This window comes from Pseudonaja textilis, chromosome 3, assembly GCF_049901715.1.
Source record: "Pseudonaja textilis isolate UNSWEBS1 chromosome 3, rPseTex1.2, whole genome shotgun sequence".
Classification (NCBI taxonomy): Eukaryota; Metazoa; Chordata; class Lepidosauria; order Squamata; family Elapidae; genus Pseudonaja; species Pseudonaja textilis.
Window position 1 is genome coordinate 14,057,321 of NC_141992.1, and position 24,881 is coordinate 14,082,201.

Genomic DNA, 24,881 nt, shown 5'->3' on the forward strand with positions numbered 1-24,881 from the left:
TCTGAGCCTCAAATGACACATTGGACCAGCTTCTGTTTGATTTCAGCCTGATTCCTCAATCTTCACTGGTATGATTCAACTTACCTGATCTGTGTTGATGGGATGCCAGTTTGGTCTGATGGTTAAGGCACCAGGCTAGAAACCAAAAGACCATGAGCCTTAGCTATAAAAACACCTGAGTATCCTTGAGCCACTCACTCTCTCTCACTTTACAAGGCTGTTGTGGCCTAAATAGGAGGAGGAAGGAATATTAGATATATTCACTACCTTGAGCTATTTATAAAATAATAAAGGTGGGATATAAATAAGCAAAGTAAATTTTGGCGGGGGCCAAACAGCTCTCCTGTTATAGATTAAACTGTACTGCTTCCCAGGATTTTGAGTATAATGTCATAAAACCCCACCAAACATTGAAGAATATGCACAAAGCATAACTAGTCCAGAAACAATATCCTGGCTTTATCCCTAACGTAGCTTGGAATGCAACTTCAACAGCTGCACACACATGTGGTTAACCTGATTAATGAAGTAAAGTAAACCCATTATCTGAGTTTGCCTACACTTTTGAAACAAACTAAGCAAATGACTGAATTTGCAGAACATCCTAAGCTATATTTAAAAACAAAACAAAACCCACACCTAATAAGAATTAACACTTAATGAATTCAGCACTTCAGGCAAATATTACTGCTTTTTGGCTACATGATTTCATTAATCATGTTGCATATTCCTAACCAATAAATAAAAAATGTATTGCCATTGGGAATATGTATATGCCATCTGTTATGCAAGGTAGCCTTGGGTGATGCTGCTACCAGTCCTGGCTTACACAAGACTTACACAAGACTCATATTTGCCAATTGCTGGTATTGTTACATTTTTAAAAGTAGATGCTAAAATGCAATTTGTGAAAAGATCTTACAAATAGACTAGTCATTTAAAGAGAAGAGCGGGCTGTATTAATATATTTTATTACTTAAATTTACTGGCTGCCCAATTCCAATGGAAAGAACATAAAACAGCTAAAACATTAAATCAAGTACACAGACCAGCTTAAATAATCTAATAAACCATACAGCAGACCTTCCTCCTACTGTATTTATCCTCTCATAGTTGAGGTGAGAGCCTGGGACAAATCCAGCAACAACAGAATTCCTGGTGCCACCATTCCCCCAGGATGATGAGAAGAAAGTAGTACAAGGAAGACCTATTAAGGTCAGAGGCCTCTTCACTACCACCTTCTGTGCACGATGCCCAAAAGGGCAGAGATGGGAGAGAGAGAGATCGCTAAGATACTTTGACTATCATAAATGTCCATTGATTGCTAAGTGCCCAAATTTTGACCATGTGACCCCAGAGATAATGCAACGGTGGTAAGTGTGAGGATCCATTTTTTTTCAGCACATCCTAACTTTGAACAGTCACTGAACAAATGATTATTTTCTGTTGCCTGGAATGAGAGTCCAATGATGGCCTCTGTGGACCACTCTCTGGATCTGGATCCCTGGGAGTCCCTTGGGTCATCAGAAATGCTTCTGGTGAACAAAGACTATATCTCACTGAACATGGGTCAAAACTTTTGTAGGTATTTTCCACATAGGGATAAAGGCAGCAAAATGTATTTTACTATTCAATCACCTCCTCAGATAGCCAACCAGTAGTCCTTAACTGAGCAGGAGAGATCTGTAGGGCTATTGTGCAGAATATTCTAGGCAACTATCAAATAGAGTTGTTTCTCTTTTTGGGTGGGGTTGAGGGTGCCATCAGGTCAGCAAAGCCAAGACAGACACACCAAGCCCAAAAGATTCATCATCACTGGACTAGGACCAGGAAGACTAATTTGATAATTAAATTTTGTCAATATATTTGGGTCATATATATATAAATGCCTCCTTGAGCTTCTATAGAAAAGGTGGAGCAAACCCAATAAATAGCAATAAGCTTCTATTAAGCCCAATCTTTTTCATACAATTTTAACCAATTCTACTTCTCCAGAAAGTATTTCTTGCCCAGCATCTGGAATTTGGGAGTATATTTCCCCTGGAAACAGAAACTTACGTAAGTGGTTTTATCCTCTTAGATACAACACTTCACATGCTGAAATGAGACAAAATTAACTTCTGAGGAAAAGAAAGATCCTTTTCCTGCTTGAAATGCCAACTTATCCCTTTGCCCAGCTCCCTATAGAGTGTCCCCACTCACTCTGGGGTGTTGATCCAGATGATATCCAGGTGGCAGTAGTAAACACACTCCTTATCTTTGTAGGTGTAGCAAGTACAGCGTTTGGCTCTGTGGTGGACCTCCCCCAGGTCAGCCATGTTGTCCAGTTTGGAGCTGGTAGCTGAATTCAGCCTTCCGGGTTCTGTGCTGGTTTCTTTGCTGACTTTCTCTGAGAGCCCCAGAAATCTCAGCCCTGTGCTGTTACTCTTGCTCACACTGGGAAGCAACAGGGGATGAGAGGTGGATGGCGAGAAACCTGCAAATTGTGGGGGGCAGGGGGGAAGTGGGGGTGGGGGGGGAAAAAAGAGGCCAAATTAGATTGAAGCTGTTCCTAGCAAAGCAGTCCAAAACTCTTAGTGCCACATCTTGAAAGTAAGCGGTGTCAGGTTTGGATTTCTTTTTCTCAGCTTCTCGAATTACAACTGTGACAAATCACCAGGCAACATTTGAACAGAAACCATTCAAATGCCCCCCACCCCACCCCCACCCCCCCTCGAGTTCACGGTAATGAATGAAAGCTGGGGAAGAAGCTTTCTCAAGAACGAGAACCCAGAATCCTGAAAGCCCTTTTTCATTCAAACAAACTCAGCTAGAAATGTTAGTATTATGTTTTTCCATCTTCAAAAGCACTCTAGATAGGTACTGTCATAACAAGCCTGCAAGGCCTGCCACCTCCAAATTCCAACCAAGACTGTTTTTTTATCATTTCTGGGCTGCTGGCTAGTTCTTATTTTAGGACTTTCAGGTGCTAGTTCTTATTTAGGACTTTCAGGTGCCAGTTTCACAGTCCGTCTCTCCACGATCCCAACTCCTAGCAAAAGAAATTGGATTCTCTTTTCTTTAGAACCGAACAACATGATTTGGCCACCACATATAATATCAGCAACATAAAGCTTTGCAAAGAAGGGAGCTCTCTTTCCCTTGGCAGAAAGAAGTATTATAGAATCATGGGGCTGGAAGGGACCTCGGAGGCCTTCAACTCTCTTACTCAAGGCAGAAAACGTTTTGTTTCGTTCTATACACCAAGAGAAAAATATATTTTCCCTTGACATGCAGAACGAAAAATAATGTATTTCTGCATATTTCCTTTGGGTTGATTGGGATAAAAGATAACCTTAACAAAGTTGGCTACTAAAAAGCTTTCAAAATTTTAACCGATGGCTTTAGAAATGTGATTTCGGACATTGCAATCTCTCTGTCGATCCAGCATCTTGTCTTTTTATATGCTTCAAAAACATTAAAAATTATTATAATTATGTCATTGTTTTTAAAGAAGTTTATTCGGGATGCCTCGATTTCTCCGAGGCCCGAAACAACTTTATTTACGAAGCAATTCACATCTGGAATTGCCCTGCACGATTGCACTCTGATGCCCATTTTCCGGGCAGTAACACAGGAGCCCGTATTTTGGACAAATAATTCCAAGCCAACTTGCCTAGGTTCGCGGTGAAAAAGCAACCTTTCTTCGCGCGGCTAACGGAAAGCCACTGTCAAGAAATGGATCAGAAATCCTCAGGTGACATAGGCATCTATCTTTCTCACACGCAACTCTTTATTTATTTATTTGGTTAGTTATTTTTCTTTGCGTTTTACCTGCGCTCGAGAGAAATGTAAGTCCAACCAGTATCAAGAATCCCCGCTCCATGAAATCCAGATTGCAAGCTTCTCAACTTGCAGTAAATTCCGGGAGCAAGAGAAACGCGGTCAAAAAAATAAATAAAACACAAATCCAAATCCGGTTAATATTTGCAACGCGCCAAATTTCTCCTGGCTGACTCTCAGTTGCCGCGCGCGCCCAGGTCTTCTCAGTGTCTGAAGTCTGGAAACGCCGGGGAAGCCTTCCTTCCACCTTCCCCTCTTTTGGTAAGCTAGTCAAAATACGGGACAAAGCCACCTCTTACTCCATAGCTCGCCTGCTCGTTTCTCGCTCCTTTCTCTCTTCCTCGGCAGCCTTCAATCCGACCCTAAACTGGACCCTTGTTTTGCCATTAGACGCCGTCGAGCATAGAGCCGTTTCCAAGCGAGATCGTCTGGCTGTTATCACTTCGCCTGTCCAGGCTGTCGCATCGTGCTTCCTCCGGCGGCTTGACCCACGCGAGACGCCGAGGCAAGAAGAGCCGGCACGCGCTGCTCCCACGCCGAGACCACGGGACCAGTCAACCGCAGCCGAAAGCCAGAGTCTGCGCGGCGAGCGCAACGCTGCACTTCAAGGGAGCGCTTCCCTCTGCTGTGGGCGGGGAACCCCGGGAGAAGATGGGGCGCGGTTCCCCCAGAGGTCTTGGTGCTGGTTGGTTATGCCTTAGGCCGGTTTTACGTGCTGAGGTCCGTCGAGGCTGAGCGTGTCCCTTAGCGAGGTGCCCCTGCGAAAGACTAAAATGAATTTCTCTAAAAGGATTTGTCGAAAGGCTTCAGTGGAAAACATTGGAGCTGCCCCGCTCAGCTCGAAGTATATAAGTTGAGTTTACAACATCGAAAAGAGCCAGACTAAGCTAAGCTAAGCCATGGTTTTGTGAACTCATCGATTGACTGAGTTCACAAAACTAGCAAAATTGTAAACCAGATAGAAATATGTAGCCTTCCGTCATGGAGAAGATTCGCAAAAGATTAAACAATAGCTCATAACTAGATTCATACAGGGTGATAAACCAAAATTAAACCAGATGTGCATTTAATGAATCAGTTAAGCTATAGTTAAACCAAGCCAGATAAAGCTTTGTTTCAATGTGCATCTCTGACATAGGTAGGCTTAATTAATGATATGCATCCAGGATATCTCAGTGTTTCCTTACCCCAACCATGTTGAAAAAACTCACCAAAGTACACTTTCTCCATGGTTTGGTTCACACATGCTAAACAAGGATTTGCACAAACTTAGTCTGCTAAATCAATGCAATTTTTTTAATTCACACAAAATGCTAAGCCAAAGCAAGCAACTATAGGACACTTATGTGAATTTAGTCTTCCTCTTCCTTATCAGCAAGGCTGAAAAAGGAGTGCTCAGTGACATTTACTGAATTTCCAATATGATTTGCTTTCAAAACTCAAAAATCCATCAATTTATGAATGTTATGGCCCTTTTTTATGTATCCAAAATTTACACACCATGTAAATACAAAGGAAATAAATCCAAGCTAATGCCAGATCACATTTAGCAGGAACAATGAAATACATTCACAAAACTCTTGAAAAGTTTCTTCTAAAAATCTGCAGCTCTTAAGTGTGGCTAAATGCCTCTGTCACAAGTGCTACTATGCCCCTTTTTCAGAAGAGCCACTGACGTAATACACCACACAGCTCTCTGTCACTGGGAAATAATTTACACTTCCTAAATCTTGTGCTGAAAGACAAAAACCTAACTTGTCAATCTTTGTTAAGGAACCATTTGGTTCAAAAGTACAATAAAACTGAAGGTCAGGAATATGTAAGTGCAGCACATATAAAAAGCACCTTTTAAGTGTTTTTTATCTATCAAATCCTTCCCAAGGACCTGGGTTTGGCAAATATTGTTTGGTGGTGTTAAAAGTATCATTGCAGGATATAAACTGTTCCAAGTAAAGCTGCCTTTTACAATTGACTGGTGTTGATTTTGTCCATGCAGATAGTATTCAAGTGGTGCTCCAAATTTACTGAAAGTGCTCAATATAATATGAAGTTTTTTTCTTAACAGTTTTAAAAAGAGTACTTGAAATGATCTGGTAACAATGAAATGCTGGGAAATAGCAGAACTTTGCAACTGAAATTATTGCTTACATGGTATACTAGCAGCATATCCAGTGTTGAATTTTCTACTTGCCTATTCTGTATATATCCAAAAAGATTGTCTGCTTTTTATCATTGTTTTAATCAAGTGTAAACATTTCCAGAATTTTCTATCCAAGTGTTATTTATTAAAATAACAAGAGCAATTTTGTACAAAGGTCTGGATTCTATACAGGCAAGGAAGGATTTTCTTAAAGAAGAAAACATAAATACGGTACAGTAGGAAAGAAGGAGCACTTTGGTCTTTGCCCCAAGAGCAAAGTCAGCTTTAGAAGTAACCAAACACTTTCTTTAAGTGCACTCATAGTGCAGATATAAAGCATGCCAGTTCTGGGCTTGGATCCAATTATGTTCTTTGGGATATGATGCAAAGGACTTGACTGAACCTTCATTACAGAAAAAAAAAAACACTGTCAAAATAAGTAAATAAAATATTCTCAAAGTGGTCCTTTCTGTGTGAGTATTTTGATGAAAGGGAGAGATACACCTGCAACCTGGGAAGAACAAAATGCCTGTGTTTACATTTGCTTCCAAAAGCAAGAATGGCTTTAATCTTGTGTATGATCAGGCCCTGAAGATCAGCAAATTTGGTGGAATCATATAAGTGAGTCCCAAACATGGGTCACGAGACCCCCTTAGGGAACATGTCATATTTGTAGGGGATCATAGTAAGTTTCTGAGGTGTCACCCAAGCATATAATCATTTTGTTGTTATCCTCACATCTCATTTTCTGTGTGAATTTCAGCAGCATGAATACAGAAAACTGCTACAGTTTATGATGTATATCTTAAGAGTGGCTATTGATGTGAGTCACAGAGACAGATGAGCCTGACAAAAGGGATACAAGCCAAAAAAAGATGTCAATCTCTTGATTCCAGGTAAAAATCACATGAAAGTTGACATGGTGCTCTTCTTTAAATTGGGTAAATAACAAACCTGAAGAAAATGTAAGGACTCTAATTGTTTTAATGTTCTAATTGTTTTTTTATTTTATGATGTTGTTAGCTGCCCAGTGTCATTTGATAGTAAAATGAATGGTATATAAATAAATAGGGATAAATTAGCCCAGATAAACATTTTGAAGCTGCAATGAAGTCAAGAATTACCAAGGTTCTTATTTAGAAATTAAAAGGCATTGCCTTAGTAGTGTTTTTTTTTCATGGAGAAGGGGATACTGCTTTCATTATTCTGATGAAAGCAGTGAGACCCTGGGGTCACTATTGTTTACTTAGGAATTCAACTCACATCTCTCGTAAAAGCAATGTTACATTAGTTGAATTGAGGTATTCCCAAAAGTAGAAAAACTGCAAGCACTATTGACAAGACCTATACTTTCAGAAAGTCACTCTAATAGCACACTTGAAGTATGGGCATCCATACAGGCAATGTAGGATTCTGTCCTAGAAAACTAATTGTACATACAACTACTGAACAAAATATAGTTGCCTGGGAATTTTGATGCTTATAAACAAGTTTTTTCATTAATTTAACTGGGAGAAATCTGTGAGTAAATATCAGGCTTCTTTGATTTCTCCCTTTCAAAAAATTTGGATTATACCTCTCAGAAGAATTATGAAAATTGATACCCCAAAACTTCTGAAGAGTAAAAGAGTAAAAGCTTGAAAAAAACCCTGGCATTTTATTATTAAATCCTCATCCTTATCCATCCTCATGAATGCACAAGTCTGGTACTTTCTTTGAATTTTTTTAAAGGATCACACACATAAAATGTCAGTGGTCTGCTGCATCTGGATTCAATTAGTTTTGTGTCCTAGCAGCCATTTGTAAAGAAAATATATTTCATAAAACCATCCAGTTTTCTATCTATTGTTAATTAGGAGGTAGGTGTTTCCTCATATGCAAGTAGAGGATTTGTTTAATTTTATTGTTACAGTTGTTGCCAGTAACTGAAGCTGTACAATAATAATCCTCAAGGAATAATCAGCCTCAAAGCCCATGTGTTCATGGATTAGATGCTTGTTTACTTATACCAGGGAACAGAACAGGGCCCTTCTTCTGTTATGACAACAGCATATTCTGCTTTTTCCATGTTCTCCTTGTAAGTTTTCCATTTTTATAAACCTTTTGTTGATCCATTTGGATCAAAGAGTAAAATAAAAATAGTGTCTTAATCCTGGATGAGAAAACTATAATCTCCCATTTTTCAAACACTGTGCTATGATTGCAAAGATCTCCAGATTTTGCTAGTTATACAAACAATATCAGCAAACAGAATAGACATCTGTAGAGAGATCTGGATTGGACATGCAAGTGTGTTTTTCTTGCTAAATATATACATTTTTACCTAAGACTATAACATTTTAAATTCAGTCAAAATGATTTGATGCTGTTGGGTAAGGCAATATTATACAAGTCTATATTTTTTTTAAAAAAAATGAGACAGTCATTGTCATTTACTTCAATTCTACTTCAGTTCAGAATCGAAACTAAATCATTTTCAACAAGCCATTCAGACATAACCTAAGACTTGCAGGGAAGAAGAATCAATTCCCTGGGTCTACTGTTGTAGTGTTCTTATGGTTAGGAATGTTTTTCCACCATTCCAAATCTGCCTTTCTGTAACATAATATCATCACTCCATTCCTACTTCCTAAGATGACGGAGAATAAATAGGTCACCTTCTAGTTTATCTCCTCAATCATTTGTTTGAAGCCAGACATATGCAATTCTTTCAGGCTTTCTTGATAGCATCTATTTTCAGTCTCCTGATTATTCTAACTATCCTTCTCGTTGGTTTCACTGACTCTTAAAATGCATGACACACTATTAGATACAATAGTTGAGATTGGAGATTGACCAATGCAGAACAATTAACAATAGACATATGGAAACAATATTCCTGTTGATGCATCAAAAAACTCCATTGGTATTTTTGACAATCATGTTGCTAAAATTGCTGATTCCAACTCAACTTATGATTAGTTCCAGTTTCAAGATTCTTTTTATATGTACTATTATTAATCCAAGCACCCTCCATCCTATCATCATGGACTTGATGCTTTTCCCCCTGTAAGGGAATAATTTTACATTTTCCTCTCTTAAAGTTCATTGTTTTATTTCAGTCCATTTCTTATCTTTTTTCTTCTACTATCCTACCTGGTTTTGTGTCATCTGCAAATCATACAAGATGGTAATAATACTAGATTCGTGATCAAATTCTATTCATACCCATTCCAGTTTTACAAAGAACTCTTTTTTGAAGATAGTTTTCAAATTAATGATGGCTCCACCAAACATGTCTGTGACATGCTATCCAACTGACTTAATAACTTCCTAAACAGTGTTCAAAAGGTATTATATTAAATATTTTCCTAAAGTCAAAATATAAATGTAGTATATATACTATCCACTAGGAAAATAAAAATGAAATAATTTAATAAAGTATCAAAAAATGAAATACCTGTGATGTGTATGACAAGATTTGTTCTTGATAAATCAGTGCTAAAATCTTATAATCACTAAATTTTTCCCTTGATATAAATCAATCATTTTGTTTGTTCTAGAATATCAAGTATTGATGTCAGACTGACATGACTATAGTTACTCTTATCCTCTATATTTCTATTTTGAAATATTTTAAATATTTGATCTCCTTCAATCATCTACCATTAGATATTCTTGAAGATAATCCACAAAATTCATTGGAGGCCCTACTACCTATGAGATGAACCAAGCTTCCTGCCCCTTTTTCACCTTATCTGATTCTGAATTCTCAGGTCTCTAATTAGACCAGCATCTAACTATTGGTAGTTCCTATATCACTTGGATAAAGCTATTTACATATGAAAATATAAGAATAGTTTCTATGTAGAGTAATTACCTAGGATTTTTGCCTGCTCTGCAGTACTCCTTGCATGTTAATCATTTGAATGAAAAGTTGGGCGTATTCTACATCATCAGACTCAAGAAAATAATCCATTGTAAAAGGGAATGCCTCTGAAATAGGCAGCTTCCTTGCTTAATAAGTAAATAATCAAGAGTGTTTAGGTATTGGTATGCCCACACAGGAGTGAAAATCCCAACTCTGCCTGCAGTGTTTTGTGAATGCTTTCAGATTTTCTGTGGTCCTCAAGAAAGGCATGATCTTCAAGGACTCTCTCTATATTTGAAGAGTCTCTTGAGTAAAAGGGGAAGGGGGGATTCTTGACCCTCCCTGCAATTCAAACTGAGGCACAGAGCTTAGCATTCTACATTCACTCCTCTTGGGAAACAGTTTTATTGGGTTTTAAAGACAAACAAAACAAACAAAACATAAAAACATCCAGCTTTCTTTCATAAATATACAAGCAGTGTGTCAGTTGGTTTACCAGTTTTTTGTGCAACCATTTTGTAGTCTCAATTACAGTTATATTACATAATAACTAATATTATCAATCAGAAATTAAATACCCTGGTATCACTATTAAACAATCATTTGACTATAATTTTGTTCATTCATACTTAGCGAGATAACTATAATTTACTTGATTTATTTTATAACAAATCATATAATCATACCAAATCTATCCTAAAAACATTATTATAGCTATAATATCAAATATATGTATATGTTATGCCTCCCCTTTAATTGCAGGAGGGCAAAACGAAACAAGCAGTTCACAAACCAAAAAGCAAACCTTCCCAAAAGGACTGTGGAAGGGTTTCCAGTCCTCAGCAATAAATCCAAACTCTGTCCGGCAAATCTGACGTGGCTATAAATCCCAAAGCCTCAAAGAGTTCTCTCCGAGTGTTCACTCCCATAAATCACTTTGCTTCTGGCAAAGCTCGCCAGCCAAGCCATTTCCTTTTATCCACTATGAGGGCGTGTTAACCTCCTTAATTAGTCACTGGCTCGACGCCTCCTTCCTAACTGTGATTGACGCCTCAATTTACGCCTGTTACGCACATCTAGCCAGGTTCTTTCCAAAGACTCCTCCCCACTAGAAAAGTCTCGCAAGTGTTCCTGGTTAGCTATTCCCGGCTGTTGCTCAGCCAGAGGAGAAGAATCAGAGGAGGTCGAAGGTCCTGACAGCTCTATTAAATCAGGTTCATCTCTCCTAGTTACATCCATTTCCTCATCCTGACTGCAATCCAAATCGCTCAACAGAGCCGGCTCATAATTTACTGCCATTTTCTCTTCGCTTGAGCTCCCATCTGCCAACGGAACAGATTCCAACTCCGGAGTCACAACACTATCCCTCACTGCAGGGCCCTTCCCCCGAATCTGACGATCCAGATGCGGTTTCGAAGGGAAACGGTCATGGAACCTCCGAACAATGTCTGGGGCATGAACCGTGGAAGCATCCGTCCATGAAAAAGCTTCCGAACCATTCACTCTCCTTCCGACTAAATACTGAAAGCGACCCTTTAGCCAATGAGAATCAGTAATGCTGACTACCGAGTCATCAATATCAGCCTCCTCACTGGATGGTGATGGAGAAACTGAGAAAGTGGGAGCACGGAGAGGACATTCTGGGGAGTCAGGAACCAGGGAACGATGGAAGACGGGATGAATGCACATGGAGTGCGGCAAGGTGAGTCGATACGCCACAGGGTTGATGACCACCTCAATCGGGAATGGACCGATGAAACGATGGTCCAGCTTCCTAATTGGACGATCGACCTGAAGGTGCCTTGTGGATAACCACACCTTGTCACCCACAGCTAACGGAGGCGTTGCTCTACGAGAACGGTCCGCAAACCATTTGTAATCTTCCTTCGCCCGTTCCAGTTGTTGCACCACTAAATGGTGAACCGCTTGTAATTCCTCAAGAAAGTCTTGCGTTTCAGGAACCGGGGAGTCCATCATGGTTAATGGAAAAAATCGGGATGATAGCCCACATTCAGATAAAACGGCATTACACGAGTGGAGGTATGTTGAGAGTTATTAAAGGCAAATTCTGCCAAAGGGAGGTATTTCGCCCAATCGTTTTGCCGATGATTGACAAAACATCTCAAATATTGAGTGAGAATGCCAATAACCTTCTCAGTCCCACCATCAGTTTCTGGATGGTGCGCTGACGCCAGACACACCTGAACTTGTATGCCGACATTAACCGTTTCCAGAACTGCGCAGTGAACTGGACCCCACGATCCGAAACCACCCTATCCGGCAAACCATGTAAATGAAAAACATGCTGTAAGAATAACTGAGCCATAGTGTGGGCCGATGGTAGCCTCTGACAGGGAATGAAATGCGCCATTTTAGTCAGCATATCGACCACCATGAGCACCGTCGTAAAACCCGATGAGGCTGGCAAATGCATGAGAAAGTCCATGGAGATCGCTCCCCATGGACTGTCCGGAGTCGGCAATGGTTGCAGGAGTCCTGGAGGCGCACCCAACGCTGCTTTCACTTGCCGACATTGTATGCAAGAAGCGACGTAAGAAAACACATCATGACGAACCCGAGGCCACCAAAAAGTCCAAGTGACTAAGTGCAGGGTTTTGTAGAAACCAAAATGCCCAGCAGCAGGGTTGTCATGACATTGCGTCATGATGAGAGCTCTAAGCGACCTGGTGGGTACATACAATAAACCCCGATGTTGAAGCAAGCCCTCTTCAAAAGACCATGGGGAATCAGGTCCAACTTCCCCCCTCCTCTGCTGCGTCCATGCATCTAATTGCTGCGCCTCCCGTATTCGAGCCCGTAAGTCTACTGGATCTTGAAGCACAGCCAATGATTCCAGTGGCAACACCGTTCGTGGAGGGAGAGGATCCTCGGGACCAAGATATTCGGGTTTCCTAGACAACATGTCTGCTCTCCGATTCTGCCCGCTTGGAACATACGTGACGGAAAAATTGAACCTTGCAAAAAACAACGACCATCAGATCTGGCGTTGGTTCAACCTCCTGGCAGTAGATAAATGTTCCAAGTTTCTGTGATCCGTCCGAACCTCCCCCTCCCCCTCTAGATGATGTCGCCAGGTCTCAAATGCAGCCTTAATAGCCAACAACTCCTTTTCCCAAATAGTATAATTACACTCAGAAGCTGTGAGCTTCCTAGAATAGTATGCGCAAGGGAAAAGAGGTGCGCCATCCTTTGGAGCTTGCAACAATACCGCCCCGATAGCCACATTAGAGGCGTCTGTTTTGACCACAAATGGACGATTCGGATCAGGATGCCTCAATATCGGCTCGGCCACAAACGCTTTCTTTAAAGTTTCAAAAGCCTGTTGTTGTGGAGGCCCCCACTGGAACAGGACCTTCTTACGAAGGAGCTGAGTAATAGGATCCATTAACTTAGCAAAACCTGGAATGAAGGTCCTATAGTAATTGGCGAACCCCAAAAGATGCTGCACGTCCTTCACATGACGAGGGGCTTCCCAACTACACAAGGCTTCAACTTTTTTAGGATCCATAGCGATACCCTCGGGAGAGATGATATGCCCTAAAAACTCAATTGAAGACTGAAAAAAGAAACACTTCTCCAGTTTCGCATAGAGCTTATGCTCCCAAAGACGCTGCAGCACTTGACGGACCTGATGAAGGTGGTGATCCCTGGACCAGGAGTAGATCAAAATGTCATCCAGATATACCACGACAAACCTATCCAGCATATCCCGAAAAATGTCATTCATCAAATGCTGGAAAACTGCAGGAGCGTTGGTCAGACCAAATGGCATGACGGTGTACTCGAAATGACCATAACGAGTGCCAAACACCGCCTTCCACTCGTCCCCCTTGCGCATCCAAACCAGGTTGTAGGCCCCACGCAGATCAAGTTTAGTGAAGATAGTAGCCTCCCGCAACCGCTCCATTAATTCCGGAATGAGCAGCAAAGGATAACTATTCCTCACTGTGATAGAGTTCAGACGGTGATAATCACAACATAAACGTAATTCTCCCGACTTCTTTTTAACAAAAAGAACGGGAGCCGAAAGAGGAGACGACGATGGTCGAATAAACCCCCGAGCCAAGTTTTTATCTAGAAACTCTCGAAGCGCAGCCAACTCAGGCTCCGACATGGAGTATAACCGACCCTTGGGCAGTGGAGCATTTGGTATCAGGTCTACAGGACAATCATAGGCACGATGCGGTGGTAACTGATCCGCCTCCTTCTCGCTGAAAACGTCAGAGAAGTCCGATAGCTCCGGACATATGGAAACAGCAGAAGCGGCGGTGATATCCTGGCCAGCGCAGATATGTCTCAGATGGTCCACACATTGGAGACTTGGAAAGGAAATGGCATTCTGCGCCCAGGCCACCAATGGATTGTGCAAACGCAGCCAGGACATGCCAAGTACCAAGGGGAGATGAAGATTCGAGGTGATATAAATCTTATCACCTCCTTGTGATCCCCAATGACCATACGCACTGGCTGGGTGGCAAAACGAATGGGCCCAGACTTGAGCTCATGCCCATCCACGGTTTCCACCTTAATGGATGGTTCCACAGCAATCAATGGGATCTCATAGTGCGTAGCAAAAGCTCGGTCCATAAAGCTGGTTGTAGCCCCTGAGTCCACCAATGCAACAGCGAGAATTCCCTCCTTCTGGGACTGCAAAAAGATTTGAGTGTCCAAAAGTAAATGCCGAGGAGGCCCTGGATTCACTTCAGCAATTTGGGGTGGGGGTGTGGAACGTGCCCGACCTAGGGTTTCCCCGAGGTCGGTCCTACCCCGTTTCCCGATGGGTCAGGAATGGATTCAGGCATAGGTTTGCGGGTCCCTCTCCGTTTGCAGGAATTAGCAAAATGTCCCGAACCCCCACAATAAAGGCACAAGCCTTCCTGAAACCTTCTAGAACGTTCTCGCACCGTTAAACGAGGGCGGAGTGCACCCAACTCCATCGGCTCCTCAGTCTTAACCATAGTTTGAGAAACTTTCAATGGCATGGTTTGTAAACGAGAAAGAGAAGATGGTTCCACAATGGACCGTTTGCTTCCACGCTGTTGTAAGCGGGCTTCAATTCGCAAACACTGTGTTACTAGTGCATCCAAAGTTGCAGCCCGCTCCGCATGCACTAACTCATCTTTGATGTTATCTGCCAAGCCCTCCTGAAACGCATCCATGTGAGCCGATTCGTTCCAGGTGGAATCCATACAGAGCAAATGAAATTCTGCAATATATTCCTGCAGGGGGCATTTCCCCTGATAAATGTCCCATAACCATCTTGCCACAGTTTGAGTTTTAATTGGGTTTTCAAACATAATCCTCATTTGTTGATGAAAACCCTGAAAATTATCTAATAAAGGACTATCTTGATTTAACAAGGGAGTAGCCCATTTGACAGCCTGCCCAGACAAAAGGCTAATAATAAATCCTACCTTAGCCCGGTCATTTGGAAAGTCTTCAGGCCTCAAAGACATAAATAACTGACACTGCCCCCAAAATGCCGGAAACATGTCCATTTGTCCTGAAAATTTCTCCGGCATGGATACCGGGCTTTTCCTCAAGGGAGGGGCTGAAGGAGCAGCAGGAATTTGCAAACTTGTAATATGATTCACCAACTGAGTTACCTGGTTTTGGAGGGTCTGGTTACTCTGTAGCAGTTGGTTTATTTGTTGCTGTTGCTGTTGCTGCTCCACCAAATGCTGCAGTTGAGTTGAATCCATCTTGGTTGAAAGATGGTTTGTTTGAGTTGAATCCATCTTGGTTGAAAGATGGTTTGTTTGGCCAGAAGCAAAAATGTTATATCTCCCTTTTAATTGCAGGAGGGCAAAACAAAACGAGCAGTTCACAAACCAAAAAGCAAACCTTCCCAAAAGGACTGTGGAAGGGTTTCCAGTCCTCAGCAATAAATCCAAACTCTGTCCGGCAAACCTGACGTGGCTATAAATCCCAAAGCCTCAAAGAGTTCTCTCCGTGTGTTCACTCCCATAAATCACTTTGCTTCTGGCAAAGCTCGCCAGCCAAGCCGTTTCCTTTTATCCACTATGAGGGCGTGTTAATCTCCTTAATTAGTCACTGGCTCAACACCTCCTTCCTAACTGTGAATGACGCCTCAACTTACGTCTGTTACGCACATCTAGCCAGGTTCTTTCCAAAGACTCCTCCCCACTAGAAAAGTCTCGCAAGTGTTCCTGGTTAGCTATTCCCGGCTGTTGCTCAGCCAGAGGAGAAGAATCAGAGGAGGTCGAAGGTCCTGACAGCTCTATTAAATCAGGTTCATCTCTCCTAGTTACATCCATTTCCTCTTCCTGACTGCAATCCAAATCGCTCAACAGAGCTGGCTCATAATTTACTGCCATTTCCTCTTCGCTTGAGCTCCCATCTGCCAACGGAACAGATTTCAACTCCGGAGTCACAACATGTATATATCTTTATATATTTATTATTTCCTAAAATTCTAAATATTCTATTATTGTATTTTATTATCTAACCATTGGTAGAAAAGGTCCCAAATTTTATAAAATAGTTTATCCTCTTGTTCTCTAATTTCAAATGTCAATCTACTCATTTCAGCACATTCCAATATTTTCTTAATAATTTCTTCCTGCGATGGTATTTTCTCATTTTTCCAGTTTTTAGCAAATACAATCCTAGCCGCTGTTAATACATTTACAATCAGGTATTTCAAATCTTTACCATATGTATCAGGTAAGATTCCCAATAAAAAGATCTCTGGTTTCAAGTCTATGTATTTCTTTGTCATTTTTTCCAACCACATGTGAATTTTAGTCCAATATTTTCTAGCGTCCTCACAAGTCCACCACATATGGTAATATGAGCCAGGTATCTGCTGACATTTCCAGCATTTTTCGGATTTGTTCTTGAACATTCTTGCTATTCTTGTCGAGGGAAAGTGCCACCTGTAAAACATCTTATACAAATTTTCTTTATATGCTGTTGACATTGTCATTTTATAATTTTGAAACCACAATTTTTGCCATTTCTCTAAATCAATCTCATATCCAAAATTCTTCCCCCAAACAATCATAGTTTTTTTAACTTGTTCTTCCTCTAGCTTAATTTCCAATAAATAACCGTATAATTTTTAAATCACCTTTTCATATCTTATCTAAATCAGTCAATTTATCATAAAATCCTTCTGTTTTAAAATCTTCATCATACCTTGAATGTATTTGCGCATATGAAAACCAATTCATCTTTATACCTTGTTCCTCTAAATTTTGCATCGATTTAAGTTCACCCTTTTCATCCAATATTTCCCCATATCTAACTGTTCGTTCCTTCTTATAAATTGTAGGATAGGAAAATGCTTCAATAGTCGATAAACAAACTGGAATTTTCAAATAACATTGTCTTTTAATCTTCTCCCAATTTAACCACAAAGACTCCTGTATATGATGTCTTCTAAAATAGCCCTGTGTTTTAGTTCCTTTATACCATAAAAAAGCATGCCAGCCCAACAACAAATCATGTCCCTCTAGTGTCAACAGTCTAGTCTTTCTTAATATTATCCATTCCTTGGCCCACATCAAATTTGCAGCTTGATAGTACAACTCCCAATTAGGGAAACCAAATCCTCCTCTAATTCTAGCATCTTGTAAAAGTTTTAACTTTATTCTCGCTTTCTTGCCTTGCCATACATACTTCAACACAATTTTATTTAAATCTTCAAAATAGTCTTTTCCAAGCCTAATTGGTATTGTTTGAAACAAATACAAGATTCTGGGTAGGATATTCATCTTGATTGTTGAGATTCTCCCTATTAATGACAATTGTAAGTTCTCCCATTTCATCAAGTCTAACGCTATCTGTTGTTTAAATTTAATATAATTGTTATCTTTTAATGTACTACATCTTGATGTCAAATGTATCCCCAAATACTTAACCTTGTTCGTAACTTGAATTTTCAACAGGTCTGCCAGTTCTTCGCTTTGTCTTAATAACATATTCTTTGTCAAGATCTTTGTTTAATCTTTGTTTATTTTCAAACCAGCCACCTCACCATATGTCTCTATCTTTTCCAATAATTTTGGAGCTGTGTCTAAGGGGTCTTCCAAAATAAAGGCCAAATCATCCGCAAAGGCTAATAAGTAAAGGGAGCCTCTAATCTAAAAGATTAAAAAATAAAAAAGAGAAGAAAAAATAGATATATATAAAAGAGAAACCAGTCCAGTTAACAAAGCTAAATCACAATAGAAGTCCAGCAATAAAAAAGTAAAAAAGTAAAAAGCCAAGCCTCACTTCGACGTTTCCATTTAAAAACCGCCGCTCATTCAGTTCTGTCAAAACTTTTACAGATTTTTCCTTTTTCTTAGGGTGTCCTTTTAAGTCTCAGAATAATAGTAAAAAGAAAGTTCTCACCAAACCGATACACTTTCTCTTTCAGTCTCTTCTGTTCCGGAGCTGTCCCAACTTCAGCAGCTTAATGGCTGCCTCTCCGCCGCTGGCAAAAGGGCTTCTCCTGGATCAACCAGGGACTTTGTGGTGTCCCTGGGATCCACAGGATGTGCCCTTCACTATCACTGTCTCTACAGGACAGTTTAGGTCCGTTTGGACCGACCAGAGGCGAAGATATCGGCTGCAGCCCCAGAGCCACGAGATTGCAGCCGTATCGTCGTGACGTCAGCTCCGCCCTCTCAGCATTCTACATTCACTCCTGGCTTCAACATTACTTTGCTTTATCACAAATCCAAATTAACAGTCTTTATACTAATAGGCTTCAGGACTTCAAATTAACCATTTTTTTTACTTTCTGTATTTTGTACAGTAGTGGATTTGTAAGCTGTACAGATGCAGATAGATAAACTCAACAAGACATCCATAACAAAGTACATTTATTGGTTCATCAGGTATCCTCATAACCCACATTTGTATATCTATCTTATTGGTAAAAAGATGGTTTATCTTCTATCCTTTTTCCCTCATGTTGTAGTAATAGAAGTAAAACAGTTACTACGAGTCCGTGAGTTCAGCCAAGAGTGAGGAAAACCTCCTCCAACCCCTCGAGGGTCAATTTAGTGACCAGTCAGGATTACAGATGTGGTCATGTGATATGGACTACATTTCCCAGGACACCTTAACTTCATTTACCATGATGCATTCCCTTAAGGGGACAGCCCACAATTGCTGCCTAACTATCCAATTCCCATACACTGGCTGGACAGCACATTGTGTTTTGAGTACAGTTCATTTTGGGCTCCTGGATACCATGAACTGGCATTTTCAGCCTAAGATAACAGATAGAAAAATATTCAAAGAATTATCAGTCCCAAACCCTATGGCTAAGAGTGGTACATATAGTATGAGCAGACTAGAATTTGCCAGACTTCTCTTTTATAAAATACAGTGAAAAAAATTATAGTTAGAGAGCTCTGTGTATAATACTACTACATAATCTACCAAATTAAGGTAATTTGGTTGAGATGAAATTATAGGTGACTCTGTCCCGCAGGTGCCTTGCTTCACCCTCTAAAGAATCATGCTTGGTAGAACTTGTTTCCCAACAGGTGCCAAGGTAATTAAATTTCATTCACTACTATTTTGCACCTTTGCTTTTGGTCTCCACTGATAAGCAAGGGCTGTATATCTGATCTATTCCTTCTATAAATCAGCAAAAGATGTCCTTCCAGGTGTTTTTAAAATGAAACCCATCTCATCCTAGCAGTCACAATCCAGATCATGTAGACTACAATTTCATCAATCAAGGCTGCAATGTGTGCATCTATGGTATTAACAACATTTTGGTAAGCTAAAGCTTGTTTCTCTCCCTTTCAAAACTTCTTCCATGGATTAAGAAAAAAAAATGATAATTTTGTGCAAAATTCTAGGGACGATTAAAATACACTGGTTCAATCGTTTTTGATAACTTGATAGTTCTTCTAGATCTAAATCTTGTGAGAGAGTTCTCTATGTAAGAACACCAAAATGGTATAATAGTAACTAACTAGAAATGCCAAAGTTAAACAAAAATAAAATGCTTAGAGAATAATATTTATCTAAAAATTAATGATTTTCCGCATATGAATTTATTTTTATTTTGGACACTTTTGAGTGAACTAAACCAACTAGCGGTACCTGAACACACCTGTAAGTGGATCATAAGCTTCCTAACAGACAGGAAGCAGCAGGTGAAACTAGGCAGAATCACATCCGATACCTGTACAATCAGCACAGGGGGCCCCCAAGGCTGTGTGCTTTCTCCACTTCTCCCTATATACCAATGACTGCATCTCAAACGATCCATCTGTTAAAATACTGAAGTTTGCTGATGACACAACAGTGATTGGTCTCATTCGAGACAATGATGAATCTGCATACAGACAGGAGGTTATACAAATTGCCTCGTGGTGTAACTGGAACAATCTGGAACTGAACACACTCAAAATCGTAGAAATGGTGGTAGACTTTAGAAGAAACCCTCTCATACTACCACCTCTTACAATACTAGACAACACAGTATCAACAGTAGAGACCTTTAAATTTCTAGGTTCTACTATGACCTAAAATGGACACCTAACATCAAAAACGTCATCAGAAAAGCACAACAAAGAATGTTCTTTTTGCGCCAACTCAGGAAGCTGAAACTGCTCAAGGAGCTGCTGATCCAGTTCTACAGAGGAATGATTGAGTCTGTCATCTCCACCTCTATGACTGTCTGGTTTGGTTCTACAACCCAACAGGACAGACACAGACTTCAGAGAGTAATTAGGACTGCAGAAAAAACAATTACTACCTGCATGCCTTCAATCAAGGACCTTTATACTGCACGAGTAAAAAAGAGGGCTGTGAAAATGTTTACAGACCCCTTACATCCTGGACATAAACTGTTTCAACTCCTTCCCTCAAAATGATGCTATAGAGCATTGCACACCAGAACAACTAGACACAAGAACAGTTTTTTTCCCGAAAGCCATCACTCTGCTAAACAAATAATTCCCTCAACCCTGTTCAACTATTACAAAGTCTGCATTACTATTACTGTTAATCTTGTCATCACTCCTTACCACTCATCCTCTCCCACTTGTGACTGTATGACTGTAACTTTGTCTCTTGTATACTATGATTTATATTGACTGTTTCCTAGTATGATTGATTGCTTATTGTACTCTATGACTATCATTAAGTGTCGTACCTTATGATTCTTGACTCCTGACGAATGTATCTTTTCTTTTATGTATCCTGAGAGTATTTACACCAAGACAAATTCTTTGTGTGTCCAATCACACTTGGCCAATAAAGCTATTCTATTCTATTCTATTCTATTCTATTCTATTCCATTCCATTCCATTCCATTCCATTCCATTCCATTCCATTCCATTCCATTCCATTCTAATGTCTTTCCTAGTTACTGTCTGTAAATTTTATGGAGCTGGTCTATTCCTTGATGTTATTCATTACATTTAGATTAGTTCCATATAGCTATATATTTAAATGTTATTGTTGTTAAAAAGTATTCAGATTCTAATGGATGAAATCTAGAAATATGACAAACAGCTGTCATAATATAAAATTATAATTCAACAATCTTGCAGAAATCTCGGAAGAAATCTGATTAAATTAAAACTGGAAAATTAGCATAAGACCCATGGTGGCGCAGTGATTAGAATGCAGTACTTTAGGCTAACTCACTGCCCAGTCCAGGAGTTTGGTTTTGAATGGCTCAAAGTTGACTCAGGCTTCCATCTTTCCGAGTTCAGTAAAATGAGGACCCAAATTGTTGGGGCAATATGCTAACATTGTAAACTGCTTAGAGAGGGCTGTAAAGCACTATGAAGAGTAATAGATGTCTAAGTGCTATTGCTATACTATTGCTATATGTTATTGGATTTTGGTTTCTATATGTTTGGTAATATAGTGTGCGGTATTCCAGTCAAACAGCTCCTAATACTGTAAACAAAACATATTTATGGAAGGGAGAGTGAGGGAAAGATAGAAGTACATTTCAGGCAGTGAATTAACAATATAATTAAATGATGTTCCTATTTTGAATATTCTTTATATACCGTTGAATATATGAATTACTATATTCATATATAAAATATACATGATTACAAGTGGAAAAGAGTATCCATTAGACTTTCATACAATTCTATAAAAGTGGGAGGGCAAAGTTAGTCAGTGAAAATAATTTTCAAAAATATATACAGTGTCAGGGTTCCTGACACTGATACACCTAGAGGGGTGGGGCGGGGGGGAAGACAGGATCAAGGGTGACAGTGAATTACGTATCTCAGAGTTCACTATCTGTCAGGGTTCCAGCAGTTACTCTAATTAAATCATGAGCCTTGAGCCACACTCCCAAAACGAAAGAGGATTTATTTGAAGCTACCATTCTGTGTCCAGCACCAACCTGGGCATAGCCAACTCTGAGATACGTAATTCACTGTCACCCTTGATCCTGCTTTCCCCCACATCCCCCTGGGTATATCATCCAACAAAAAATGTCCATAGCCAAAAGTTATCAATCATGCTCTCCAATTAGATTTTTTCATGGCAGAAGCTTCAGTCATCTAATTAGTCTTTGAAGAAAATATGAATGGAATGTATTTTGGATTCAAAATACACTATTGCCTGCTCTTTGAAACTCCCCGCTCTTCTTTCTGTTGTCAACTATAAAACATGTATACAAAATGTTTTATGAGTTAAAACATACAGTACTTGTGCAGAAATTGATAGACTAACACTATCAAAGATAAAGAAGAAACTAAATACTTTCTGACATAGGACTTATTTTATAGATGGCTAGACAATAAAAACAGAAGTTAGAAAGAAAGGGACATAAAAAGGATAAATGTTAAAAATGGAAATTTGTTAAAATGGACAAATAAAATATTACTGTCACTATAGTATTAATGTTATGGTGATACATGTTATTGTAAACACTCTGATTATGATTGCCTAAAAATAATTGTATCCGGACAACACAGTTTGATCGAAATGGATTTTTATATATTATACTAATAAAACTAAAAAAAAAAGTACATATGTATATTAGCAGCAAAGAGTTAGTTCTCCTACAGTCACTGAAAACAATAACAAATCTGACAGTTATACAAACAAGATTTCAAGAATGCTGCTTTACTGTTCTAGGGTATAATTATAGAATCCTGAAGCCTGCCAGTGTATCCATCTGCCCTCTCTTATACTAAAGATAATCAAGACAAGTTTTTTTATATGCCTTCTCCTTTCCTAGGTCTGAACTGTCATTTATTTTTTCTTAACAGTTCTTGCATTCCTTCATCAAGGTTATCTCTGTATTCCCCTACACTAGTACCTAGAAGATTCACATCTTGTTTTCAATGAAATGTCATTTCCCTCGCAAACACCTGTTAGTGATCTGAAGATGGCCAATCCTGCTGGTTACTTCTACTTCTGACTTCTACCAACAACCCAAGAAATCTAAGCTGCTTTAGTTGGGCTCTGTTGAAGAAGACTGAAGATTGTTATCCATCAATTGACAAAACTTTATTTTCTTGGCATTAATTTTCAAGTCATAGGAATGGACAACGTATGAGATATCATGCACAATTACTAGTGGCCTCCGTATCATTGTTTGCAAATACAGCCTCATCATTGACAAACATGAAATTGGCTGCATAGTAAGATTCATATTACTAGATTCCTTGCCTGCCATCAAAAACTTCCCTTATCATAGCATCAACTGTGACACTGAATAGCAGAAATTAGATCACACAGTCTTGCCTAATCCAATTCAAAGTAGGAATATCTCTAGCCATTAAGGGCTTTACATGATTTCCCCTAAAGGAAAACTAACTTGTAGGGCCACCATTGTCAAGATTTTGCTTGTAAGCAGCTACCCATATTCTCAACTAATTGCCATTTCCAAAGACATCTCAAAGATACCTCCATGTAGAACATACTGCAAAGATCCAAACAGGATGTAACTTGTACTTTGCTAAGGCAAGACTGACTTCATCAAGGAGAAGCACATTTATTGGCGTATCAATTTAAAGCACTCTGTGCTCCAGGTAAACTCTAGGTGCAAAACTGTAATCAAACTGTGCCTCCAGAGTGCAGATCTATTGTTCTATTCAAAACTGGTAAAAATCCTATGTGTAAGTCTGCCTGCTTCTTGATAGGATGCCTTTATATTGCCTGGATCATTTCGCTGTTGAGTCTTCATCAAGACAGTTATTGCCATCAGAGAATGATTTACAACAACTCAACAAGTTCTCTGATAATAGACAAAAAGAGATATACAACTACAAGTCAACATGTATGAGTAATAATGCAACCCAATTAGCTGAGGATTTCTTCCAGGATTTTATCGAATTATGAAATAAAGTGGGAAACAAGAGGTGAGGCTTACAAAGGACTAAAACAGATAACAATGGAGAAAATTCATCCAATCTATTCTCCACTCCATTTTGGCCACTCTCCTGTCACTGTAAACTGAACAATTCACATTAGTAACCTCAAGTGGGAACAATAAAGATAAATGGCTTGGGCAAGGCTGAAACAAAAATAATAGCATGAAGGTTCTCTAGCTCTGAAATAACAAGTAAGGTTGAAATAAATGAAATATGTAAGATTCAGGTAAGATAATTGCTGATACCATTGCACAGCCCATCATCCAGTTTCTTTCAAAACCCACACCAATTCTCTACATTTGTTAATTGGTTGCAACACATACTGAATATTAAAAATACGGATTGTCCTAATTATCATAGTGCTTCCAAAGGCATTACTTAAGAAAATATGAGCTAGTCATAATACTGAAATTAAGGAGAGGAATGCCATTCTGGTATCATTATGGTAACACATTGAGTAATTCAGCAAAACTGTTGCAGTTTATTTGAGGTGAGTGGTATTTTTAGTGAGCCAAAAAGCAAACACATTAGAGAAATCCATTAAACCAGCATCACTCTGAGTAAATAATCTTCATAATTTTGCTCCAGGAAACATACATAGGACTGTCCAAAAGCAATACAAGTAATCTGTCAAAGCATTCAAAGCATCAACAATCTCTAAAGCCATTTAAACTCACTGAGGTGGTCTATCCAGGGGGATAAGAAAATCTCAGGACAT

General features: G+C 39.5%; 1 protein-coding gene across 1 annotated transcript in view; it reads right to left on the reverse strand.

Moving 5' to 3' along the window:
- Positions 1-4,549, reverse strand: part of EDN3 (endothelin 3) — a 30,419-nt gene extending 25,870 nt beyond the window's left edge. The window contains exons 1-2 of the mRNA XM_026697286.2: positions 3,814-4,549; positions 2,203-2,476 (exon numbers count right to left, since the gene is read on the reverse strand). Of these exons, the coding sequence (XP_026553071.1) occupies positions 2,203-2,476; positions 3,814-3,865 (326 nt within the window). The 5' untranslated portion in view covers positions 3,866-4,549. The remainder of the gene's footprint in view (positions 1-2,202; positions 2,477-3,813) is intronic.
- Positions 4,550-24,881: the final 20,332 nt, after the last annotated feature.